Here is a 25,675-nt window from a genome sequence, read left to right on the forward strand (position 1 = left end):
ATCTGAAAAGGCTGGTGGGTATAAATCATGTTTCACTACACCTGAAGATCTTTTCAATACTAAGCCTAGAAAGCTTTACTAATAAAGCATCGTGCTGGGTTTCAGTGGATCAGGATTTAGGTGTTGCTTTTTCCATATCTTCCTTTTTGACCTCGGTCAGATGGTCCAAAGAGATGTCTTTGTAACTATTGAGGGGGTCTGAATACCATATGTTCTCCCCTTTATGAATTTTCACTAAGATCTGAAGATCCAAGTTCCTTAACCGTAATCTCACCTTTCACCTTCCAGTGTTTCAGATTTTTCTCTCTCCATTTGTTGTATTATTGTATTATTATTGCTTTGGATTCCAGGGTAGCATCTTTGTACCCCCAAATAGCTTTGCCCTTGTATATAAACCTTTTCATTACATGTTGAGATACAAACCCTGCTGCAAATGCCCAAGTCACAAAATCAAGAGCATCTGACACCCTGACTAAGGGATGCTTTTTGTGGGTGTTCTGCATGAAGACACTCCAGCAGATAAAGATTACACGTCTGGCCATTTCAAAACTGATCTGTCTACTCCAGATAAGTGTTTCCAACTTCTTGGTTAAGGGCAAGATGATGATCTTCACCTTCTCTATTCTCATAAAAAAAATCTGTCTGGACGTGATAGAACTTGCTTAATTGGTCTCGTTAAACATGCCAAGCTCTTAGCACTGGGATGACACCTCTAAGACAGCTCTGCTCATCTTTTTTTTGCTTTCAAGTAAGCAAGGCACAGCGTAAGGTCTACATCATGCTATCCCTAAGAAAAGGAGTTGTTTTTTGGAGACTGTGATACGGCTTAATGTAAATGCTACCAAAGACAAAGACACGTTATTTGGATTATTTTCAGGGTATGAAAAGAGACTAATAAACAACTCATAATCTAAAGGAGAAAATGTGTCTAAAGGAGACCATGTCTTGAATGTGCATGAGTGGCTTACTCTGCATAGCAGCAGTCACTGTTTGCTGGAGAAGAGGGAAGGGTTGCGTTTGCAGCACAGCTCCACATTTCTCACTGTGAAACGACATTTCTCTGGCTGCGAGATGGGACCTCAAGCTAGATCCTTCTTGATGACAATGCAGGGTGATCCCCTGCTCCTCTTCCTTTCCACAGCCCCTCTCCCTGCCAGTATTCTGGAGTCTGGTGGCCAGGGCAGTCTCTCAGAGGACTGAAGATGATGCCATTAATTCTTGGCATGAGCTCTAGCCATTAGGAAATGCTTCGAAACATGGTAGCATCCCTACTCCTCCCCTTGTGGCCGTGTTTTAAGTGCCCACTCTCAAAAGCAAACTTGGTGCTCTGAATCCCCAGGTGCCAGAAACATCATGCCTAAAGATCAAGAATCAATGCATCAAGTGTTCAAGTTGCTAGTCTGGAGTTAGACGTCCCAGGGATGGGGCTTTGCCAGCCAGCTTGCTCGCTGTGGCCTGCACATGTCAAGTACCAGCAAAAAGAAGGGAACCACCGAAACAGGTGTCCCCACAGAAGCGTGATCTGCAGCCCTCTACCATTTAATTCAAGGAAGCCTCTGCCATGTGCTATGGCTGAGCCAAGTGGGAAAACCCTGCAAGCCACCAGTGGCAACTGTCAGCCTTCTGCAGAGCAACAGCAGGCAGCACACAACTGGTGGTAACAACCTGTACAGAATTCCACATCTGCACACCATAGCAAGTTTTTGGTTTGCATTCTTCAGTTTCGCCTGATTCGCTTGGTAGCCATGTCTCAGCTATAAGAAGGGTATGTTGGGATCTACAGAGAAGCCCAGATGCACAGGTGGTGGGGCAGGGACTGCAAAGAACTTCAGTGCACAAAACCAGACACTCCTTAACTATCTTTTTCAGCACTGACTGAAATCAGTGACAAACTCTGAAGCCAGCCCTAGCTCCTGGTTAGCACAGTCCACAGAGGTAGGAGAAAGTCCAAACTTCTGCTCATCAAAGCCCAGCGGGCTTTGCTGTGAATATGGCCTCATATATCATCTACCAGACAGCTGAATGTCTTCCATGGCGTAATCTGCTTCTGCGAAGAAATGTAGGTGTCACATTTATCAGCAGCATTTTGATTGTGGGCCACAAAAATACTGAAATAACAGCATTCGGGCATTTAAAATAAGCAGTAGTTTCAAGAAAAAAAAAAGGCAAATATGACCTTCTGCTATGGATCCTGGGACCGCTCATCAGAGCAGCGAATTTTCAGACTGATCTATTCAAGTATTAAACTTTTTTGGTAAAGTGCACGAATTATTTGTAACAAGACACGACAAATTCATCCCATACACGGCTGCTTGTGAGTGAAAACACACATTAAAACATAGCCATATATCCTATTAACTAGCATATCGCCCTGTTTAGTAAAGAAATGTCATCACATTTGTTACAAAGGCAAACAGCAACACACCAAAACAGGCTCCAATTTTTCTAAATAAATAAATCAATGATGTGTCAAAAATTAACAGATGAGTTAATATACCCGATGTTATCAAAACCAGATGGTGCTTCATAATATTCATCCTGTTCAGTCAAACCCTGAATATATTCCGGACCATCAGTATATAAAATAGGATGCTGCTATTTGTGATGGCAAACAAAAGCAATCATGCCTGCCAAGCACATACTATAACAGGCAGCATTTCAGCTCTGCTAGACAGAAAGTAATTAGAATGCTTTTAATGTCCAAAAGAATGATGCTGATAGGCTGCCACAGATGTGTAGATTTATGAATATTTATATGGTGGTTTATAGCTGACACTTTTATCAGTTGAAGAAGATAAAATATCTGCCTGACTCAAAAGCTTGACAGTCAGGTTAATAAAATCTCATTAAAGAGAATGACCTATGCAATTATATAGGATTTATTGTAATTCATTTTTGATTGTACTCTGCTTAAAGATGCAATTTCCCATTTCCTGATGCCAAATTTAGGTTGCATATCAAGATCTACGTGGTTTTTAACTCCGAGCCATCACCAGGAGAAAGATACGCGCTCGGCATCTCGCTATCTTACACCTTCCAGGAAAAAAAAAAAAAAAAGAAAAAAGAAAAAAGAAAAAAAAAAAGAGAAAAAACCACCCCAATCCCAACATCTCTATTTCGCTCTCCCGCTCCTCGCCGCGCTTCGTGCCCGGGGAAGCCGCCGCGCCGCTACCCCTCCGCCTGAACCGCCGCCCCTCCGCCTGCCTCCCCTCTCCATCCCCAGCCTCCCCCTCTCCCCACGGGGACCCCAAAGCCTCCTCCTCTCCCCCCAGACCCCTTCCAAGTGCCGCTTTCCCCCAAAAAACCCCGGAGCTGCCGTGGCTGCACGCTCCCACCCCAAGCCGGGCGGCCGCTCGCCCCGTCGAACCGTGAGGAGCGCGCCCGGGACGGCCGGGCAGAGGGGACAGCGGGGCGGACAGACGGACACAGATCGGACAGACGGACACACAGGGCGGACAGACGGACACACAGAGGTGGGGTTAACCCGCTGCCTCCCCCGCTTCAACGCCAACTTTCCTCGGGACCTGCCCCCCCGACGTGCGGCGCTGCGAGCCGGGGGTCCCCCGGCGGTGCTTAGGGGGGGGCTTCCCATCCCTCCTCCCCCTCGGGCGGGCACCCCACAGCCCCCCACAGCCCCGCCGAGCCCGAGGCGAGGAGTTGCGGGTACCTGCGCTCAGCTCCGCGCCGCCGCCCCCCGCTCCCCCCGCCGCCGGCCCCGCCGCCGCCGCCGCCGCTCCCCCCGGCGGGCAGGGGCCGTAGCGGCCCGCGGAGCCCGGTGCCGGCGTGCGGGGGTGCCCGTGGGCGGCGGCGGGGCGTGCGGGCCCGTTGGGGAAGGGCGGGTAGGGCAGCGGCTCGGCGGCGTGCGGGAAGGGCTGCCCCGCGGCGCGCCCCCGGGGCACCTCCACCATCGCGCCGGCTCTCTCGTAGCGCCGTGCCAGCGCCGCCCGCTTGCCGGGGAAGGTCTTGAGGACGCTGTAGGGACCCCGCTGCTTGTAGATTTTGGGGGTGCTGGGCCCCTCCTCCGCCGCCCGCATCTCCTCCTCCTCCTCTTCCATCCTCCTCCTCCTCCTCCTCCTCCTCCTCCTCCTCCTCCTCCTCCTCCTCCTCCTCCCCCGGCCGGGCTGTGGCCGCCACCGCTGCCGCCGCCGCCGCGGCTCGTCTCTGTGGCACGGCGGAGCCCCGGCGCGGCGGGGCGCCGGCCTGATTGACAGGCGGCCGCGCCAATGCCTGGAGGGAGACGGGCGGCGACCGCCGAGTGTTTGGGGCGATCTCTGCTAATGGCAACGGGGCGGGGAGGCGGGACGTGGCGGGGCCGCCCCCGCCCCGGTTCCCCTCACGGAGGGTGCCGGGGGGGCGGCCCGGCTCGACGCGGCCCCTCACGGCTCGGCCCGGGCCGTCGTGGGCAGACCCTAAAACTTTGTGGGGTTCTCCCCCCCCCCCCACCGCCATCACCCCTCACGGGGCGGCCCGCAGCGGAGCGGTGCCCTGAGGGTCGCGGTCCCCCGCCGAGAGAGCGGCGTGGTGTGTGTGCGCGTGTGTGTGTGTGTGTGCGCGCGTGTGTGTGTGTGTGCCCCCCCCCCGTTATTAGGGGAGAAATAAATAATGCCATAAATAAAAGTATTTGGGCGCGCAGGACCTGTCAGAGTTGATTAGGGCACAGAGGACATTTTCTTCCTCATTATGCAAAAGCGTTTCATGGCGAAATAAAAAGAGGTTTCGCCGTAACTCATGCATGTCAGATTTCCAGGAATCCGGCAGATTAATCACATTTAGCATTATTTTCATTGCTCCCCCTTCCCCCTCTTCCCTCCGCACACACGCACCCCCCTGCCCGCCTTTGGGCAGCCGCTGAAAATTAGGGAGACGCGGGGCGCAGCCACGTCCCTCTCCCCTCCACCGCCTGCCCAGACCCTTTCAGGGACAGTTAAGAAATAATGAAATGCTGGTGAAAGACAGCCGGAGAATGAGATGCCATCGAGAGACGTTTCTGAGAAATGGTGGAGATCTGGGGGAGATGGGAGACAGCTGAAACTGAATGATATGTTGAAGAAAAATAAACGATAACAAACCGCTCGCTCTCCCCATTCTTTTCTGCGAGGCAATTTTATATTTTGCATTAACATTTCCCTCTTTCTGTCCCACTTCCCTCCTGCTCTTGCTGCTATAATTTATCAGGATTACAATAAGCCCTCTGGCTTTTGGAAGTAAAATTACAGAACACCTTAGTTATATTTAAGCTGTGGCGGTGGGAAATCATTCCTCTGTCATCACGTGGAGTTTCGGCTACTTATTGTGGTCATCGCTCTCCCATTTCAGCTTTATTTATTTAGTCGGAGTCGGGCTCGCTGGAAATGAAAAGCGACCCTTCTCTACTGATGTAATTAACTCCCGCAGTCTTTGGCCCCTCTCCGGCAGAAAAGTCGAGCTAACTTCCACAGGCTGGGCTTTATTTCACGCGGGGCATACGGGGAGCAGGGCTGCTTCAGATTTTTTTGACAAGTGGGATAGATCGATTCATTGTAGCAGCCAAAAGCCTCTAAATAAAGGCTAGTGTAATAGAAATCGCTATTTTGCTTAAGCAAAATCAATCATAAATCTTTGTTTTCCAACTGACTCTTTGATTGCCTGTGCTTTAAAAAAAATATTGTACTGTAATGCAAAAGATAGAATGGAAATAACTGGGAGAGAAACGTTGCTCCCACTTCAAAATGACATGTTTAGGTGATGAGCTTCAACAATTTAGTGTCGGAAAGCTGTTGAAGAACGGACACGGAGGCCACTGTTTGGTCAACAGCTGGCCCCATCCATGTCCTCCACCTCCTGTCCTTGTCTCATCTGCCACAGCTACAACCCACAGCTATCTGAGGCCAGTAGGGCAATAAAACCGTATAAAGTTAATATTAGGCTCTTAATAGTTAGATTCAGATAAATTCAAATAAATGTCCCCAAATTAACTGTTCGAATTCACCGAGTTGAAGGAAACAACTCTTGCTTGCCATGAGCCTCCTTGTGGGTCCCCACAACTCAGCTGGCTTGAGGGCAAAGCTGGGTCTGTGTGGACATGAAGGGAGAAGCTGATTTGGGGATAATGAGGTCTGAAACATCCGAAATGGGCTGGGGACCTCAGTCAGGAGGAAAACAAAGCCCACAGTGTATGCACTGAATTTCCTTCTGTAGAGGTTTTTGACAGTGCCCATCGCTGGACTACCAAAATACCCCTTCAGTTGTCTTGGCTTTTCCTCTGCTCTGCTCTCCATGGCTCTTCTGGGGCTGTAGACCTAAAAATGTGTTTCATTCTGTTTTGTTTTCCCTACTTTCCTCCTATGACTCTTTTCCCCCAGTTTGTGGCCCAAAGGCTGTGTGTTGCACCTAACCTGTTTGCCTCCTGCAGCTGAACCCCATGGAGCTTTTGGCTTTGCAGATTGCCCCTTTTTAGGGGAACATCATTTTCCTTAGAAGCTCCAACCAGGTATGCAGCCACTTTTGGAGGTGGAATAACACAGCTTTGCAATCGAGGAGCACCTAAAGTGGCAAAAAAGCAGGCTGGGTTGAGTGATGGTGTCAAGGTCTGGGGTGATAGACGCTGCTGCACCTGTGCGAGCCATCGTAGGGTGGGCATCCCTTTTCCACGCACCACTGCAGCTCCCTGTGACATATTTTACAGCACCGGAGGGGTCTCGTGGGCAACAGCATGTGGTCATTAAATTATTACTAACCATTTAGCTCTGAATTACAATCCCGTTTTGGTTGCACACCGGATTAAACAGTTAGCGTGTTGTCCTCAACCTTGATTATCCCCCACAAATTGCCTTAGCTGATACCAGCAGCTCATTTCAAGAAAGCCAAACACCTTAATTTCCCTTAGACTGCTCAACCACTTGGGATTTGACCCTGAAGCGATGACTGAGTCTTTGCCTACCTGTTTGTTGACGCAAGTTTCCCTTGGTTTACTGACACTAAAGGTTTGAGATCTGTAACATGATTTTTTCAGAGTACTCTGAGTGAGCAAAAAAAGGATGCGGAGGAACTGACCCTCAAGAAAAAGAAAGAAAGAAAAAAAAAAGCTATTCAAAACAAAGACAAAGGGCACAACAAAAAATAAGAAACCCAGCAATGCTGCAATATATGCTCTCCTGCTCCTAGAAATCACTGCGAGGAGAATATTTGTCAGTATATAGAAAAATACCCAATCTAGACACAGGCTATCAATCACTGAACATGCCTGTGTTGACGGTACCGTGAGGTACTCAAAGAACAAAAGTGTGATTCATCTCTATCTTCCGAGCAGGGGCTAAATCTTGCGCCACTTATTCATGGAAGCAGAGCTACGGTGCTAACGAAAGCGTGCAGGATTTGGCCATGAACTGCCAATATTGCTCTGCACATTTGGAGTACATGATGAGAGCTGAGATTGGCAACTCTCCCCTGTAATCTAAACCACTCTGCGAGCAGGCTAGCCGTAATTTGCTGCCCTAAACATTTAACCTCAGCTAGTTAATTTAAGCTTAGCTCAGTTGCTCATGTTTATGGATAAAGAAACAAAAGGGAGAGCATCAAAAGGAAAAGATGACTGTGGAATTCAATATTACAGCAGCTGTTGATAGGTAAATGTTATTGAAGTGTGGCATTCAAAACCAAAGGCCTGCATTTATGATAATGAGCCTAACAAGGAAATGAGATTGACACAGCAATTCTCTGTTTTTGTTGTCCCCTGAGGTTAGAGATTATGCAGCGCATGGTTCTGTTTTTAGCCTCTTTGGTGATTCCAACTGTGAGAGACAACACTGCGCATATTTGTCAAGGTTGCACTTCAATCAGGTGACTCAGGAGCTTTTGGAGGGGGAACATGAATCGCTGGCCTCACTTCAGCCTTAATCCACATCCCATGTCAGAGAGCTGTCCGCTGAGCCATGGGCGTTTAGCCCCTGGTTCTCCTTTGTGCTTACTCAGTTCCTTGTGAAAATGCTTCGAAATAATTGAAATATATCCATCACAGCTACATTGTGTTTTGAGAATTACTGGAATGCTTCTCAATGACATTAATTGGTTTTAAAATATTTTTCTCTTTCTAATTAGTGCAAGATTGATGAGCAGTGGAAAGGGCATTTATACACAGGCAGACACATATTTCCATGCTACATTTGTGTCTTAATAAAATGGTAACTAACTGGATTCTTGCGCTGAGTAAACATTGGCAAGACAGAAAATATCCTATAACTGTAGGAGGAAGAAATGCCCTATCTTTTAAGTGGGACCATATTGTGTAAAAAAAAAAAAATAAAAAATAAAAAAAAATCAACAAAAAACTGTTTTCCCTGAGGGCTGTAAAATGGATAAATGAATAATTTAAATGTAGTTATGTAGTTAAAGGACACACAGGAAAAACGGCTTTGATACCCAGTGTAGGAAAAATTATTAATATTTTAAGGAACCAATTGTGGACGTATGAAAAGCTCATTTTAATTAAAGGTAGCTTACATAGAGCAGTTTGAAGACAGTAGAAGTCGTATAGGGGACCCGTTGCTTAGAATTTTTTAGAAATATGTCATGAATAAGGCTGATGACATAACTCATTCATAACTTCACCCTGCCCTGTTGGGTTAGGTTTTCAATAGCACCCCCTCCCTAAGCTCTTGCACAAGCTTAGTGCTGTCACATTGGCCAGCTTATAACTGCTCGGTGGTGTTTAGATCTCTTCTTGAGGTGTTTCAGGCTTTGAGAGCAGCACCTCTGAAGGTCTGATTGCTGCAGACTGAAGGAGCCGATGCTCTGTAGGGTGAGGATCAGGCTGCTCCACCAAACCAGTCTGACTACCGCCTGTTCCCCTATTCCCCTTACCTCCTGTACTCTCAAACCTATTATCTGGCATTCAGAAAGGCAATCCTTGTAGGACAGAAGTCACACTGACCTAGAACTCTATTAGAGTAGAAAATCTTTCTGTTCCCAAGTAGGGACACTGATGTTTAGTACTGAAGCACTACCCTAGGACCTAGCACTAGCACAGTTTGGTGGTAGTTCAGGTGAATTTTATCAAGCAAGCAGTGCATATCAGTCATGGTTAAAACACAGATGGGTTGGACTGGGGAAAACAGCTGGCAGCAGAATCTTCCTTAAGTTCACCCAGCTGGGCAGTTTGATGGTGGTTCAAACATAACAGGATATACACCTTCAGTCATGCCGTGTGTACAAAAGCAGAGCCGACAAGACTCAGTTTGGTGAATAGCATAGGTCTGGCAGATTCCTGCAGATACTGCTGGTGCTGGAAGCACAGGAGTGACACCTGGTCCTTTGCTGAAGGTGTGCTTTATGCCAGAACAGATGCCTTTCCCAGCTTTAAATAGGTCCTATTAGGAATTGAAGGGTGTAAGATCTTCCCTGCATGTGTCTTCATCACTCTTCCATTCTCAAGCAGCCCCTAAAACTGACATTAAATCATGACAACAACTTGTACTTAAATGCATAGTTCAAACACTTCATGGAGATGAAATAAAGGGCTTCCTCTACATTAAAAATCTTGTAGCAGTAACGCTGGTAATCCTGTGGGAAACCCCCCAGAAAGCTGCCCTTGGGGGCAAAATCATTACTTACAGTCCAGAAAAGAGAAAAGCAAGGGGTAAAACCTGGAATCCCCCGAGACCTCGCTCATGCACTGAGTGGTACAGCACAGAATGACTCCACTGGGAGAGGTGTTAAAATCTTCAGAACACAAACAGAACCATATGCCATATTAAAAGAAACAAAAAAGAGACAAAAGTACAAAAAGGCAAAATTGTGCGGGAGCAGGGCCAGGAGACCACTGTGGCTTCAAGCAAGAAGAAATTCTGTCACCCTGTAAGTGCTGTGCACCTGGGAATATCCATCACAAGCTGCATCTCCTTCGAGGGAAAAAGAAAAAGGTGAAACCAAGTTTGCTCAGTGGCAAATGTGCAGATGTTGTGTTTGCAGAAGCTGAAACTGACCTGCTGCATCACCCACCTCTGCACACAGAGGAGTTCCACCCAAAAGACATCTAAGGTGATCTTAGAACAGCACCTCAAATTGATGTCTTCCTGTATAAATGTATGCTTTTACTTGTTTAAATGCTAAGAATCTGAAATAAAATTGATGGCATGTCTGTAGTTGGCTCAGAAAATGCTACAATAATAAATGGAGCATATATCAGCTTTACTCTCATGATTACTGTATTGTGAGACTCTCTTTACATCCTGGTCATTATTCAGCATCTTCATTATTATATTCTTGTTTCTTTGCTATGTGACAATGGGTTTAAGTCTTAAAATGGGAGGGACACACACCCCTTGATGTCAACAGAGCAGTGACAGTTTACTTTAGCCAATGCTCTGTCCCCAAATATCTTCATTTATAGTTCAGGCAATCTTATAGCACCTAGCATCCTTAGAAATATCTGCTGGCTTGGGTGCTGATTTTGCCAGCCTTAGTACAAGAAAAGGAGATGAGAATTTAGGTAATTTACATTATTTTAATCTGGACTACCATTTAAAAAATTACCCAAATCTTTCACTCATCTGGTAGAAGAGTGGCTCTTGAAGGAAGACCATTTTCTTTTAGTGGAATAAAACCCCCTCCTGCTCAGCTCTATTAATGATGGAGGAAACCATGCTTTCCAAAGAAAGGGCTTTAGCTTACCTAATTGTTGTTTTCAGACCACATGTATGTATGAAAGCAAGACATTGTGACTCCTGGAAAATACAAGTAACAAGAAAGCTGTCTGGATTTGAAAGAAAATACATTGCACAATCACATCTGGGCAAAGTATGTACACAGACATGCCCTTTCTTTCTTTACAATTTCTCGCAGACACATCCAGAAAACAAGAAAACTAAATATTAAAACCTGACACTTGCACAGTTAGGATTTTACTGATTCACTTACATAAACATCTGATTAAAAATGCAAATGAGGCTGACTTCTGTGAAAGGCTGACCTGAGATCAAGCTTTCTGAAGACAGGCTATTTCCACTTTGCACAGAAGAAAGAAAAAAAGACTAAAGCATTTTTATTCACCTGGATGAAGCAAAAAAAAAAAAAATGTGTAAGAACTATTTATAAATATGTATGAATAAATATTTTATGATATATATGCCGAACAGTTTAACTGTTGTTCAGCAAATATATAATTTGTTAATTTTGCCTGCTTTCACTGAATAATTTATTCAACAGATCAGCTTTTTTAATATTCACTAGATGATCGGCTGATCAAATCCTGTTAGCTGAATACGTTATTTGATTTTTTTGCCCTTTTCAAAAATCACTTAGTTTATTGGAAGAACATTGCTGTGATTTATTAGAGGTATATTCCATCCAGTCCATGGTGACATTCTTCAAGAGTAACCTCCGAAGACAGTAGATTTCTTGCTCCTGTCCTATGATATTAACCTTTTGTAATCCTGACACGCATTAGATGTCTTTGACCAGGGAAATAAAACCTCATGTCCAACAGCCCCCTTTTGTGTCACACATCCATGACAACACGTGTATGATGCAGTTTATTTTTTATTTGATGACTGAATATTGAATTATTTAGATTAGCTACATCAATCAATCCTGCGTTCTGGTTCACCCAAGCGTCTTCCCTACAGTTCACTCAGCAATGCATCTCTGCACAGAATTTCTTCTAGCCCCTAAAACTGTCGCATAGCTTCAGAGAGACCCTGACATTACAGTGCAAAACAAGATGCAGAAAGGACAGTGTCTAATCCTTTACAAGTCAGCCTTGAAGTCAATCATCTTGTGTCCCTTTGTAGCTAGAGAAGGACTTCTTACACTTTCCACTTGAAAGGGGAGATTCCTAGCCTGCTATTGTTCTGTCTTTGCACCCGGGGAGGTCTTTGGAGATCAGGAAGTAAAGGCATGACATCATACATTTGGAGAATTATCTTATGATTTATAGTGTTATTTTACTTTTTTTTTTTTTTTTTTTTTTTTTTTTTTTAATTTTTAAAACTTCTGAGGATGTGCTTTTTCTCTTAAGTCACCGAAGCCTAAATACTTGAATAAGGCTACCTTTGTAAAAAAGAGGCTGTAAAAAGCAGCATCAGTTCAATTAAAAAAATAAATCCTTCTACAGCTAATTCTCTGTAAAACTGCTCTATAAGACCTATAGTAAATAGAGAATAAACAACAGGGCAGTAACACACAAAAGGATTAAGAGCAGCACTCTACAACAGCCTGTGTAACTTTGTTTGTGCTGTTGCCATCAAGACTGATGCTGACATCTAGTACTCAGATGTGTGTGCCATAATCTGTGTGGTGCAGCCTAATGTATTCCATATTTCAATATGCATGCATATGCAATAGGCTATATAATATTCCATACAAAAATTGCATTAAGAAAATGTTAAAGTTGCCTAATTCGGCATTTAAAAGTCAGGAAATAAAATTAAGGTTGTACATGCAACATTAACTCTGTTCCCTAGTGCATTTGCCTATGATACAGTCTAATTACATGATCAAATATTATTTCTCAGATTATACAGTATAATATCTAGATTTTTTTTTTCATCTTCCAAAGAATGAAGTGAATTATGCAGGACTCAGCCAGATTTCTATAAGCCTCCATATGAAGAGTTTCTAAATAAACATAGACTCATCAGTTTGGAGAAGGGATGACTGAAAGAAACCTGACATAGTGTTATAAAACCATGAGTGGTGTGGAAAAGGTAAATGATTACTCACTGTTCCTTCTACTGGGAAAACTGAGGGGCATTCCACTCAAGCAGCAAGTTTAAAACAAGCCTTTACATGCCACACACCGTCGTGCTGTGGGACTTACCACCACTGACTGCCTGAGAGGTCCGAAGTGTAATGCACCCAAAAGGCAGCAGAGAAATAAGTACAGCATACTACCAGTGCTAAGTATTAAACATGAGACATGGATACACTGTCCATGCCAAGAAGTCACTGTATTGTTGGTGACTAGGAGCTGGGGGCATCTACCTGGGAAAGGCTGGAAGATTTCATCTTCCTCCTAGTCTTCCTCCAAACAACCACTGCTGACCGAAGTTTTGGACGAGTAGCAGTTACCAAGGTTTTCATACAAAGTGATGATGGTGATAATGATGGTAATACCTGGTATTTGGGATCCCAGTCACAAGAAAATAAGAGGTGTATCCCCTTGGTATAGGGAAGATATGACCACTAATTACCAGCAGAGAACCCCATCCTCTGAGCCATTTCTTACAGCAGACATTGCTACATACATAAATAATCTGACCTCCTAAGAACACTGCAGGGCTGTCCCTGTCTTCACTCCTCCTCACTGCTCCATGCTCTAGCAAGATCTTTCTTTAGGTCTGTAGGCCATGGTGTTTTAAGAATTAAGTGGAGGACTCGTACAACAGTATCCTTCTCTGTATTCTCCCACGGTTAGAGGCACACAGACCTGTGCCTCAGTGGCTTCTCTCCTGACTCAGATACCAGAAATGTTCATAATATGATTGTTGCATTCCACTTCTGGATGGCATGGGATGCCCTAAGTGGACCAGTTAGACTGTGAGCATCCCTGGGAGCTGTGGACCAAGGGAACCCAAAGGGGTGTTGGAGATGACACACACACGAGCTTGTGCCAAGGTGCAGCTTAATATACATGTATGACAGCACTGCCTAATGCATGGGAAAAGACTGGAGAAGGAAACTTAAGTGGGGCTGTTTTCATATAGCATGGAAGTGTGTGTCAGAAAAAAAGCAGGTGGAGATGACAGCCATGTGATAGACAATATTCACAATAAATTCCATTTACCTTGCATATATTATCTGCCTGCTTCACCTGCACTGTGACTGCTAATTCATTTCTACCAGGAGTCTTTTTCTCATGCTAATGAGGTTCTTTAAACAATTGTTGGTAAAAACTGAGTTGCTAGAGAAATGGTCCTTTCTTTTCCCAAAATGCAGAACAGTCCTTCCTTCACTCGCTGACAGGCCTGAAATGACAGCATTATTCCGCTGGCAGCTCTAAGGTCTGTTATTTCACTCTTTGTTGAATCTAGGAGTCAGTATTTTATATAGTTAAAGATCAGCAAATATTAGTTCAGGGGTAGGAGATTTTTGTGAAAAGCTTGTCAGACAGCAAGATGTTGTATATAATTAACAGGAAATAACCTACAATTAAAAGATTATGTATGTACAAAGGTTATTTTGGGAAAATCATGGATAGTTTAGAAAATACATTAGTGGTGTTTATTCCTTCTGAAGTCTGAGGTTCTGCGTGCCTTTGCAGATAGAGCAATATAAAAACAACATTTTTTTTAAGGCCTCAGTTCTTAATTTTGTGTTCTGTAAAATGTCTGTAACATCTCAAGATTACATCTGGCTGAGGTGCCGAATAAAAAAAGCTGGTCTGTCTTTACAGAGGGAGGAGTTAATTTTCTGTACATGGAGAAAAACAAGCTTGATGCTTATGCCTGCCATGCTACAGTGGCTCATACAATAGGATTTTCAGGCAGGGAGGGGAGAAATAAATGTGAGACGAATTATGATCCTGTGGTAAGGACTCAAACTTCCAGTGCCGACTGTGTGCAGGATTTGTCACTCACCCTGCAGGTGACAACATCACAGGAACAAAGCACAAAGGCATTGTTGACCATGAGCACTGTTCATATGATTCTGTCTTTTTGTTGCTGTTACAAATTCAGTCCCAACTTGGTACTAGTTAAATCCCCTATTTAGATCAAACCAGTCCTTATTCCAGAATGAAAACCAGCAAGATGAACATATTTACATTCCTCTTTCTACTTTCCTCTTTGTATATCTTTCCTCTTTCTTTTCTTCTTATATTTACTCTCCTGCTTGTTTTTCTTTTATTTTTTGATACTTCATTTACTGGTTCATCCCACCAAGCAAACAGTCTGGGGTTGGAAAATTCATAGGGGAGGGCAGCATCAGAGATTTTGGACGCTGACTATTGTCCTTTAACAAATCACACTGAGCATTTTGAGATTTATGAGATCTCAGCTCTCTGTCTGCTTTTACCCCCAAAGTTTTCTGTGCTTGTAACGTATCACAGGAAGAATAAGGAAAGAATATGGTTTTGTGATGTATCTGTATGGCTCACAGTCTGAGCCTACAAGCTGGTCTGCCCACAAAGCAACAGAAAAAGAAGCAATGCTCAAACACCTGAGATCTCATGGGCTTGCACCTGCAGGTAGGAGCAACCCAAGAGGTCTTCTTTTGAATATCAGGGATGAGAAAGAAACTTAAGGAGGCAGGAACTTATGGTTTCATTTGTGCAGACTGATAGAAGCCATTAAATGTTTGCAAAGCAGTTTTTCCCTGTAACATTACACTTAATGGGAACAAATTAGCTGAAAGATATGATTGCAAGGATGGTAACAGCAGGATTCTGCGTGAGCTCCGAGTTTACAGTGGTTTTTTTTTCTGCTCTTCCATAAAGGAAAGCTCTTTATGCTTAACTTCTCTAGAATCGTATACATACATTTAAAGCAAATAAAAGAGGACATAACTCTTTGCCCTTAAATTGATTTAAGTTAGATGATGCACAGATGTGGATGAGATGTAACTCTGAGCATTCTTTAGGGCTGGCACAGTTCTTGTAAAAACAACAGGATGAGCCTGGTTATAATGAATTAGTAGAAGTTACACGGCCCAAATTCTCTGTTAAATGGGTAAAACATTAATGCTGGCTGTGAGAAAATAAAAAGTTATGGAGAGAGCATTAGTAAGGCATTCACAGAAAGAACTGGGTGAAGATATATCCAAACTGACTTCAGTAGCTGGGCTGTGGGACCTGTTATCAAAAGTGCTGCTCAGTAAATCAATAAGACCTTGTGTGAGAAGGGAAGCACCCCGGTTCCTAAGTATTAAAGCTCTCCCCACCAGAACACGCACTGATGTCCAGCCACAGGCTTTAACACAAATGAAATGTCTCTGAAGCTTAGTACTTTCATGTTTCTTTTCTAGATTTGTTATATTAAATAGACTCCTGCTATCATACCTGAACCCTATTATAACAAAGAAACTGCAGAGGACGTATAATTTCAACACCACTAAGCAATATTGCACGGCCAGTACATGTTGTGGGCTTATACAGTGCTCAGTTCTTACAAAAAAAAACACAAAATATGGTCTTTCCCAAGACCATATAGCAAAGCTAGCAGAGCAGAATATGATTTAGGACCATCCGCCCACCATATGGCACTCACTTCTCCATCCTATGCTGCTTCTTGATCATGCTAAGTTAGTCACAGCTCTAGCAGCAGAAACAGGAGGGGCTGTTTATTATCCTCAGCACAGTAATGATACCTCAGGCCACAGTGACAAGTAATTGAAACAACAGGGGTCTCAGAGATACTTAAAAGCAGAGATCTTAAAATATACAGAAGCCGGTGTAGACAAATGCAATGTGTAACTAATAAATTGCCAGCTATCTGCAGAGCAGGATTGGAGCCTGAATTCAGTCATTCCAGAGAGTTCCACAGTGCCACTTGCATTTTGCCATTTACACCTCAGAGTGTAAATCTCCACCGAGCCGAGGCTAAAATAACAGCAATAATAATAATTAGTTATTCACACATACATTTGCCTAAAGGGATTTCCACTTGCAAAACCTAGGCAGGTGAAGAGTATATTTAACACAAAGGTGTGACAACAATCACATCCAATTACAGGCCCACAGCTATGCAGCGTTGAATATCTTTGGCCTGAAACTGATGAGGAGTTAATCAAGTAAATAGCAATCTTTATAAATATTGTTGACTTATTGTGCCATGTTGTGCTGGCCTGAAAATATGTTATGTTATTCTGACGACAGATTTAGAGGTGAAAAACAAAAAAACCCCGTTTTCTCCACAGTTGTATTTGCCCTAAACAGATGTCATGGAAACTTCTATTATATGCTCTCAGGAAGGAGGGATACAATCTTCAAGGTAAGTCTTGAGCCATTAGACCCACTGATGTGTATTTCTCTGTGATCATTATTAAATAAGATTGCATTTGATATTTTTCATTTGTCTTTATGATCTATTAATAACTCTACCTACCCATCAGTCTGTATTTTCTGCATCATTTTATCCAGGGCTTTTGCTTTTAAGATGGTCCTAGAATTTATAGTACTATTCCATGTACTGTATGCATTTTGGGCATATATTTTATGCAGCTGAGATATATCATACTTAACAGAAAGTTTTGCAAAACCATAGTCTCACATTGTAATGAGATACAGAGAGATTAAGGCTATTTTAGTACTTTGGCTACTGGATGGCAGATGAAGGGCAATATGATTAAATGCAAGATAAAACTGTGAGCGGAGTGATAAAACCAGACAAGTACATGAAAGATTCCTCTGTCAGAGGTTTTTCTTATTTGTCATGTAAATATTGCCTGAATGCGCTATTACTGAAACTAAAGTTTGTAATTTTGCACCTAGTAATTCTCCATTAGAGGAACCATTTCATTTATCACTCTGTGATTGTCACAGGGAGAATAGAAAATGTGACAAAGTCATACAACAACAATCCCCCTTAACTCATGCTAACCTGAATGTGCTGTTTACTTCTAGCAATGGGCACCATTTGCCAGGGTGCAAAAAACAGAATCCTAGGCTCTCTAGATATTCAGCTGGAGGATGTATGTATATATGATGGGTGGTTAATAAGCAGAGGGGGGTAGTGCCAAGAATTGCCAGTTGGGTAAGCAAGGCAGCAAGATTTTTCCAGTTCTGCATCCTTCAAACATCCCAGTTTCCCACTGAGTTCAGTACGGAAGCATTAAGATGTTTCCATCTTTGCAGGTCTCCTGTTTCCCTGGTTATTTCCACAGAGCACAGCTGAGACCTAACCACCTCCCAGAGCTCGTATGGGAGCTGCACAGCTGCCCCATTTGTTCCATGCATTTCTAGCCCCTGGGCTGGATCTAAGCTGTCTGGATGTGACCTGCTGCCTGTCCCCTGCCATTCTCTTCCCCAAGGCCCTTCAAGTCACCTGGGGATAGAGATCTTGCTGTGCAGTCCTGGGTGCCTTGGTAACAAGCTATCTGGATGCTCTTGCTGGAGTTCTGGGGTCCCTTGTGGCTATGGGGCACCCAGGAGTAAAACGAAATTACCATTATAAAAAAATCTGATCTTTTCATGTCTGTAATTTGTTCCTGTGTTTGTGTGTTATTGCATCGCATTAAGCTCCCTCTAAAAATAAAAAGCTACAATTCATAATCAGAGAGAGAGAGAGAGAGAATAATGCTGGGAACCCCAGATTACTGAAAAGGAGAAGAAAAAAAAAACACAATACAAAATTGCTGCCTGAGATGATTAAAGACACTTCAGAATTTTATAGGGAACAGTCAAAATTGCCACTGAAAATGGTGAGAGATAAGGCAGGAAAAGGGCTGGCTATCAGAGGGAGAAGTCAGGGTTCTTTTTGAAAAAAGTTGCCGTATGGAAATATCCTCTCTGGTCTCCAAAAAAAAAAGGTGCCAAGAGCAGATACAACCAACGAACATATAGATGATCTGTGTCCCATGCTTCATTCAATCAGGCAATCAAGATAATTAGAAAGTATGGGCAAGATTGATTAATGGCCAAGACAGACATTGAGTTGACCTTTTCTTTATTACTACAGCAGTACATTTAAATAGTCTCCACTTAGTAGGGTTTAAAATAGAAAAGTGAGCTGTTATAGGTATAGTAAATGTGTAACTAAGAATGCATGATCTAACACCCCTGCTCTGTAGCTTGCTTCCCACCTTTAATCTCCATGCCACCTTGTCTGCATGTGAATTAGTTTAATTTTTTGAACCCATGCTCCAGCAACAGTACTAGCTGCTACCTTAGGGGCAAGAATTGGTGTAACAGTAGTAAAATAAATACAGCTTTTAATGTTTTTGCATGGAAAATGCAAAGACATAGGGGCCAGTGTCACTTTGTGAATTAGCAACAGAAGTGTTATCCAGGGGGTAGGACCAGGTAGGGGAGCTTGCCCAAAGCTTTCACAGTGGTACCCATTGCAACACCTGTACTGGGTAACCTGGTCTGCTCCTTCTTTGTGCCAGAGCTTCTTTTTGGCTCAGCAACCCACAAGTGGAGACAAAGGAGCTGCCATGGCATTGGTGACTGCATCAGGCTTTGCAAAACACAGAGCAGACAGAACTCTCAAGGGGGAAGAAGCTTCGCTAGGGCATTGTCAGCTGTATTAGCCAGTCTCCTGGGTATGGAGGGAGAGGCAGCAGGAAGGAGACATCAGGCAGGAGAGGCATGCAAGGATGTGTGTTACCCATCAAACGAGATCCTGAGACAAAACCTGCTGCTGTTCAATGTTCACCTAAGAGGGGCTGAAAATGTGACACAGGTTACTGGTGGCAGGGGCTGGGCTGACTTGTGATGCTGGAATGGTGGCATGGGGCTGGATCACTCCTGGTGTGGGGCCACCATCTGAGCAGCAGACTTCAGGGAAGCTGGAATCAGCTGTGTGCCTCCTCCTTTGGAGAAGGGTTTAACCCAGCTTTCTAAACAAAACATCCCTCACTCCATGAGAAATGCATACACCTGGAAGGCATTTAGGAAAAAAACAGGTGCTTGGAAAAAAAACACACAAATAAATCCACACCAGCCTGTGTGGTGTAACACAGGTGAAATCAATGTATTTCTACAGAAATACATTTCTACAGAAATACTTCTTGCAGAAGTTTGTAGAAGTTTATGAAATCTGCAGGAAAATTATGACATTAGGCAATGTTTACAGCTATGCAATGATGTTTGATGCAAAAAATGTTATGAGAGTTGTTCATCTGCAGTGATCTTTACCACCACTTCCCCCCCTCCCCCCAGCTATCATGCTAGCCTTTTAGTTTTGTAGAGTTGAGAGCTGTTGACATGCCATATGAAAAGTTTTATTTTGTGTGTGGTATCTCTATTAAGTAGAAATAATCTTGCACCAGCATTGGAGCAGACGTTCAGCTCATGTAAATCAGTAAATCAGCAAATCAGCAGAACTCCTCTGGTGTCAGTAAAACCACCTTGATTTACAGTAGCAGGAGACTTGGACCATAGATAGCTTTGAAAAACGGAGGTGTGCATGCAATCATTTTTTCAAAGCTAGGGGTGTAATTGTTTCCACCTGAACATTGCCAAGCTGTGCTCCACCAAGGCCCCTGCAGGTTCAGGGGGACCAGGACTCGCTTACAGCATGTATTTTGTGGGACTGGCTCCTCACTGAACAGGGAGCCATTCCAGCACTTCCTGAGGAATGCCTCTTTAACCTATCCCATCAAAAACACCCTTGGAATGGCGATTAATTGGTTCTGGGACACCCTCCAATGCAAATGGCTGGATCCAAAGCCCTCTATTCTGCTGGTTTCAAAGGGCACCAGCTTAGTCTCAAGGGCCTCAGTTTTTGAGGCTGGTGCTGGTGCTTTATATGCATCTGGGTCACATTTCGTCTGTGGCTAGACAAGCGAGCTGTGACCCTGTGCTGTTCTCGAACTGGGTGTAGGGCCACGTGGAGCCTCTTTTAACCCATATTTCAGCATCAGCATGGAAGTGAAGAGGGGCTGCTCTTATGCATGGAGGTGCTTATCCTTTTGGTGTTTGCTGAACTGGCTTTGTAGAGGTCCTGTTCCTTGTATCACATGTCGGTAGGTGAGACTCCTGGTCTTGGTCAAAATGGTGCTGTAATTCAAATAAATATATTTCCATAAAGAATAATTAAGAAACATCTACCTCACAATATGAAAAAGAAGCTGCATTTTAAACAAGAGGGCAACAAAAAACATTTTTGAGACTGCAGAAGGTGCCAGAGCAGGGTCTGGTTTGCTTTTTATTATACATTAAACGCTCCAGAACTGGTGGCTTGGTGTGGCAAGATGTAGAGCACTTCTATCTGGTGCAGAGCCTTTTCCACTCTCATTGACTCTACTGGAGGCTACCGAGGGAGCTCAGCACCTTGAAAGGTGACTGCAAGCTCTGACATTTGAATCGTATTAATAAAATAATTTCCCATAGTGGGATATGCATTTCCCCTCCCCCTAACTTTCAAATCATACCGCTCCTTAAAGTAGGAACAAACATTTTACTTATGGCTAGAATGCATTTATTGGTAATTTTCACATAAGTCAACTTATATGAAAATGTATTCATAATCCAAGCCTTCTCTATAGTGATAAAATGTTTCTGCTTCTGTGGTAGAAAATAGCTTATTATGCAAACAGCATTGCTAGTGTTACATTATGCATGGGAGTCACCTGGAGAACATCACAAAAGCTTCAACCAAAAGAAAAAAAAAAGAGGGGAGGAAATCGGGTGTTCCATTTACTGCACCACTTGCCTATTATAATTAGCTGTAAATGAGCTGATATCTGTACTTTGAAACATATCTCATATATGCCTTGGTAACACTATACAAATAAGAAAAGCAGAACAGAATGGAAGAATATGAAACTCACCCAGGAATGGCCTTGCAAAATGTCACCCCAATTAAAAAGGGAAAACCAGTTTCCATTTTAAAACTGGTTAGTTGTATTTACTTTGAGAATACCTCGGTTTTATTTATATACTACTTGATTTAATTCAGGATGCTGCAAGTTCCCACTGGACTGTTGTTATTCAGAATGACATTGATGAGAAGTTTGATTAAATAGTGTCTGTTCAGAGAAGACAAAAATATATTGCCTCTCTTTTTTTTTTTTTTTTTTTTTTTTTTTAATAATAATAAAGAATAATTAGTCCCAGCACCACCATCTAAGGCCCAGTGTCTCAAGTGGCCTTTCTTAATTTGGCATAAGAGAGTGATTTTAAAGTGGGAGGACCACTGCAGTAGAGGTAAGTCCTCTGGATATAATGAAATCCTGCCATTGTTCTTGTGGCACAGTTTTTGGAAGTTCTGGGGCTACATCACATACCACAGCTCCTGCCCAGAGTGGGTTTAGAGTTGGGGTTGTTCAAGATGAGGTGTCTGTAGTCTGAAGACTGCTATTCAATAACTCTAAATCTTCCACAAACCATGAGACTCAGTTTAGAGAATGTATGTAACTCCCTCTACCAGCCCTATCTTGACCACTGTCTTTATGTATAAAATGTTGTTAGATCTCACAAGTTTTCACTGGGGGGATAGTTTTGGCTGCAGTCTTGTTGCAGGGGCCAAATGTTTCCATTGGCTTCTCTACATCAGTCTGTGAAGTGAGATTTCAGTGATATTCTAGGCTTTGTCTGCAATCTAATTGAATAACCAGTATCCTCCTGAAACATTTGTTTTTAAAAGCATTTGGCTTAGCCAAAACCAACTCTGTTACGAAGCATTAATTCCATTAGTACTTGTGGCAATGGCAGGATGAGCATGAGCAGGGCTTCACTGCCTGTGGCAGAACTCAACCTCAGGACTCGGCAATGCCAGCCAGCCAAAAGCCAAAGTCAGCCCCCAGGAAAACAAGACGAGATGGAGGTGAGGGAGATGCTGTGAAAGAGCTGTGAGAGAGGAACTTCTTGAAGACCCAAGCTGTAGAGAGGATCCTGAAGGATAAGGATGGGGCTGGGCATGAAGAAGTAGGGCAAAGGACAAAGCTGCAGGGAAGGGACAACTGTAGGAGACCAGCAGCACAGCTTAGTCCATCACTGCAGGCAATAAAGCATAGGGACAGTCCCCAGGGCTTGTACTGGGCCTGGCCTGGATGGAGTATAACTACCAGTGCCTGGTTTCCCTAGCCCAGTCCAAATTTGCTGTCCTGTTTGATGTCTCTGGAAGATATGGCTGTAAGTTCACCAGACCTGAAGGAACTGTAAATGTTCTGCAGTGCATGATTGTGTGATCTCCTAACAGCCTGAGTGCTCTAGGGGATGGTCAGTGCTCATGGGCCACTAGGCACTTGCCAGCCCAGGAGATCACACTATGACCTTGGTACTCTCTCACTGACACCTGTTCTGCTGGGCCCCAGGACTTAGAAAGTCCATTCTGACTCATGAGGCCTAATGTCAGCATCACAGCTGCTTTGCTCAAGCAACAGACTCTGCGAGGTTTAAGCTGTAGGGAAGCTTTCCACATGAACCAGCTCAGACCAGCTGATATGCAGCAGTGGTGGTGGTAGCTGGTCAGGTAAACTTGGGTACTGAATACTGTGCATTTCTTTTGCTTTTCAGCTCTGCATGACTACTGAAGAGCAAAGGGTTGTAGTAGGAGAACCGGCTAAAAAAGCATCCTGAGAAGAAGGCTGGAAGGTGAACATTACAAGTTGAAACTCTCTGAAAACGTGCCAGACACCTGGGGATGGTTTCCATCTCACTTCACCATCCACAAGATATGGAAGCCAGCAAGCAGGAAGATAATCAGAAGGCAATTTTATTTCTGGCAACACTTTGATCTGAGGCAGCTCATGTGCTTAATGGTTTTCATTTAACTGTCTCTTGGAGAGATCAACGGGAAATTGTACATGGAAATGTGAGATACACTGTCCTGCCCAGAAGGAAAACCTGTTGCTAACATTGCATACATATACTATATATATAATATATATACACATGCATGTATGTGTGTTTGTGTCTATCTGTCTTCAAAAATCCAAGAGTCAAAGCAGAGAAACATAGACAGTGACACATTTAAGGCTAAAAAGACAATTCTGGGGTCCCAAGTCTTTAGTAAAGGATAAGATCATGACAAGAATTTGAGGTGAAAATGCTCAAAGGAACAACTGTTTGAGAAATCAGAATTAATTAGTGGCAGAGAAAATAACATTTTTAAAAGGCAGTAACTGAAGTTGCTTTATTTCTTACAGAGGTGACACTGTGGCTTGTAAGGCAATCCAGAATATTATATGAAAAGAGAGTGGCATACAGTCGTGGCCAACAAAAATACCATGTAGAAATGCACTGAAAACCGATGTAAGCAAAGATAATGCCTGATATTTGGGAAGATATGCAAAACTGAAATGGATTAGGTTACTTTGCAAGACTGCGTACACCAGCAGCGTGTGCACAGAATGGACAAAGAAGACGACAACAGTATCTTCAGCTCAGAGCTATTCCTTCTTTGAACAATGGATGCTTCTGCAGAAGATGAGTGGAATATTAGCTTGAAATCAAATGGAACATTTATGAATTTTAAGTTGGACACAGGTAGACAAGCTGCTATGGGGCCAGAAACACTGATAATATCATGGAGATAAAAGCCACAGGCAGAAGGAAATGAGCTGGAAATGTTGGGGTTTACAGTGGGAAGCTTATCTCTACCAAGGGAGTGTGTGAAATAAATGTATGAGCAAATAATAAATTAAGAAGAAAATAAAAAGATTTGCAGATGTGCCAAAGGTGTGGGGAGGGATCTATTTTTGAATTAAAATCATGTAATGGCTATTACAGTGAAAAGAGACTGAATCTGTTTGGTAAGAATTTGAGTATATCTTCCAAAAGCTAGGAAAGGAAGCAAAGAAACCCAGAGTAAAACTGAATAAATCTATTTGTCCTACTTCTAGCACTTCCAAGACAGGTTTCTTCCTCACCCTAAACTGGAAGGCAAAAGAGCAACTAGTTAAGTCATTGCTATTGAATCACAGAGTGAGTGAAGCAACCCTTCAGAGCAGATACAATTTCTGGACATTGCAGGAGAAAAGAGAATGTAACTGTGATAGAACTTATTGATATATTAACTGTAAGGACATAAAAGGTCAAGTCTGATTCTCAGAGGGTGGTATTTTTGGAAACAAGGACCTTGTCAAAGATACAGGATGTGTGATGTGCCAGTGCCTTCCAGGAAGCTCCCTTAGTTTTGTCAGCCCATATTGTGTCTGTCACCCCGTGTCATGTCTTCTCAAGGATCAGCTGAGCAGAAGCTAGCTGCACTAGATCATCATATGTTCCCAAAGGAACAAATTATGCTCCTGGGCAGAGTTTAGCATCAACCCCACCATTCTGCACCCAGTTTTTCCCTAGTCTCAGATAAGAAATTTGTCTCTACTTTCACAGTCCTTCTGTCCAATCTTCACTTTTTTTTATGATCCTACCTATGTTTCAGCACTAGTGAGTTGATTTCTTTCTCTTTCTGGCCTTTATTAAAGGAATTAAATGGACATTTAAACTGGTGGAACATGAAGATATTTCACCAAGCTCACCAACATGTCCCCACTTTCTCAGGGAATTTTATCTCATACCTTCAGAAATGGAAAAATCCTTCAACATCCAATGTAGTTATGATCCTAACTAAAAATGATCAAAAATGGGCTTGAGGCACAGCAGAGAGGCAGAGACAATTTAGTGGAATTACCATTCCTCTTCCCAGAGTTGTGGTGTCATCTGTAATTGCTTGGTCCTTCAGAGAGGCAGTAGCTGGGCTTGAAAGACAGAGTCATTGCATCCCTGCACCCATGAACAAGATGCTACAGGCTGTGTTGGCCCAACAGCAGGTCCTCCAGGGTTGGCACAAAGACCAGTGGGATAATGCTGGTTCTGGTACACTGGTTTGAGGGGATTAGGTCTGAAAAGGAAGGCTCCGGTACTGATGTGACCTCTGGTGAGGTAAAAGACAATTGCCATGCAGCAAGGGGTGGCCCCATGGACCTGAAAGGGGCTTTCTATAAGAGCCTCACAGGGGTGCTAAGTGAGGTGTTAAGGTGGTGGCTGGAAGTCAGAAAGGATCAGAACTCACTGTGCGGAGGTGGAGGAAGGTGGAAATATGGCTGTGGGACCATGGGAAGGTGTTCTTTCAGGCTGCTAGATGAGAGGGAACAGTGC

General features: G+C 43.5%; 1 protein-coding gene and 1 long non-coding RNA gene across 3 annotated transcripts in view; one reads left to right on the plus strand and one right to left on the minus strand.

The window, feature by feature from the left end:
- The window catches only part of BEND4 (BEN domain containing 4), a gene marked incomplete at its 5' end in the record, with an annotated part of 30,833 nt that extends 26,778 nt beyond the window's left edge, over positions 1 to 4,055 (minus strand). For both annotated transcript variants that reach the window (XM_084517177.1, XM_084517178.1), the window contains one exon: positions 3,668 to 4,055. In XM_084517177.1, coding sequence (XP_084373303.1) covers positions 3,668 to 4,055 — 388 coding nt within the window. The remainder of the gene's footprint in view (positions 1 to 3,667) is intronic.
- Positions 4,056 to 16,765: 12,710 nt separating this feature from the next.
- Positions 16,766 to 24,301, plus strand: LOC311436649. The gene is made up of 2 exons (XR_014692997.1): positions 16,766 to 16,901; positions 23,093 to 24,301. It is a non-coding gene; the product is annotated as an uncharacterized lncRNA (long non-coding RNA).
- Positions 24,302 to 25,675: the final 1,374 nt, after the last annotated feature.

This window comes from Aythya ferina (assembly GCF_964211825.1).
Source record: "Aythya ferina genome assembly, chromosome: 4".
Classification (NCBI taxonomy): domain Eukaryota; kingdom Metazoa; phylum Chordata; class Aves; order Anseriformes; family Anatidae; genus Aythya; species Aythya ferina.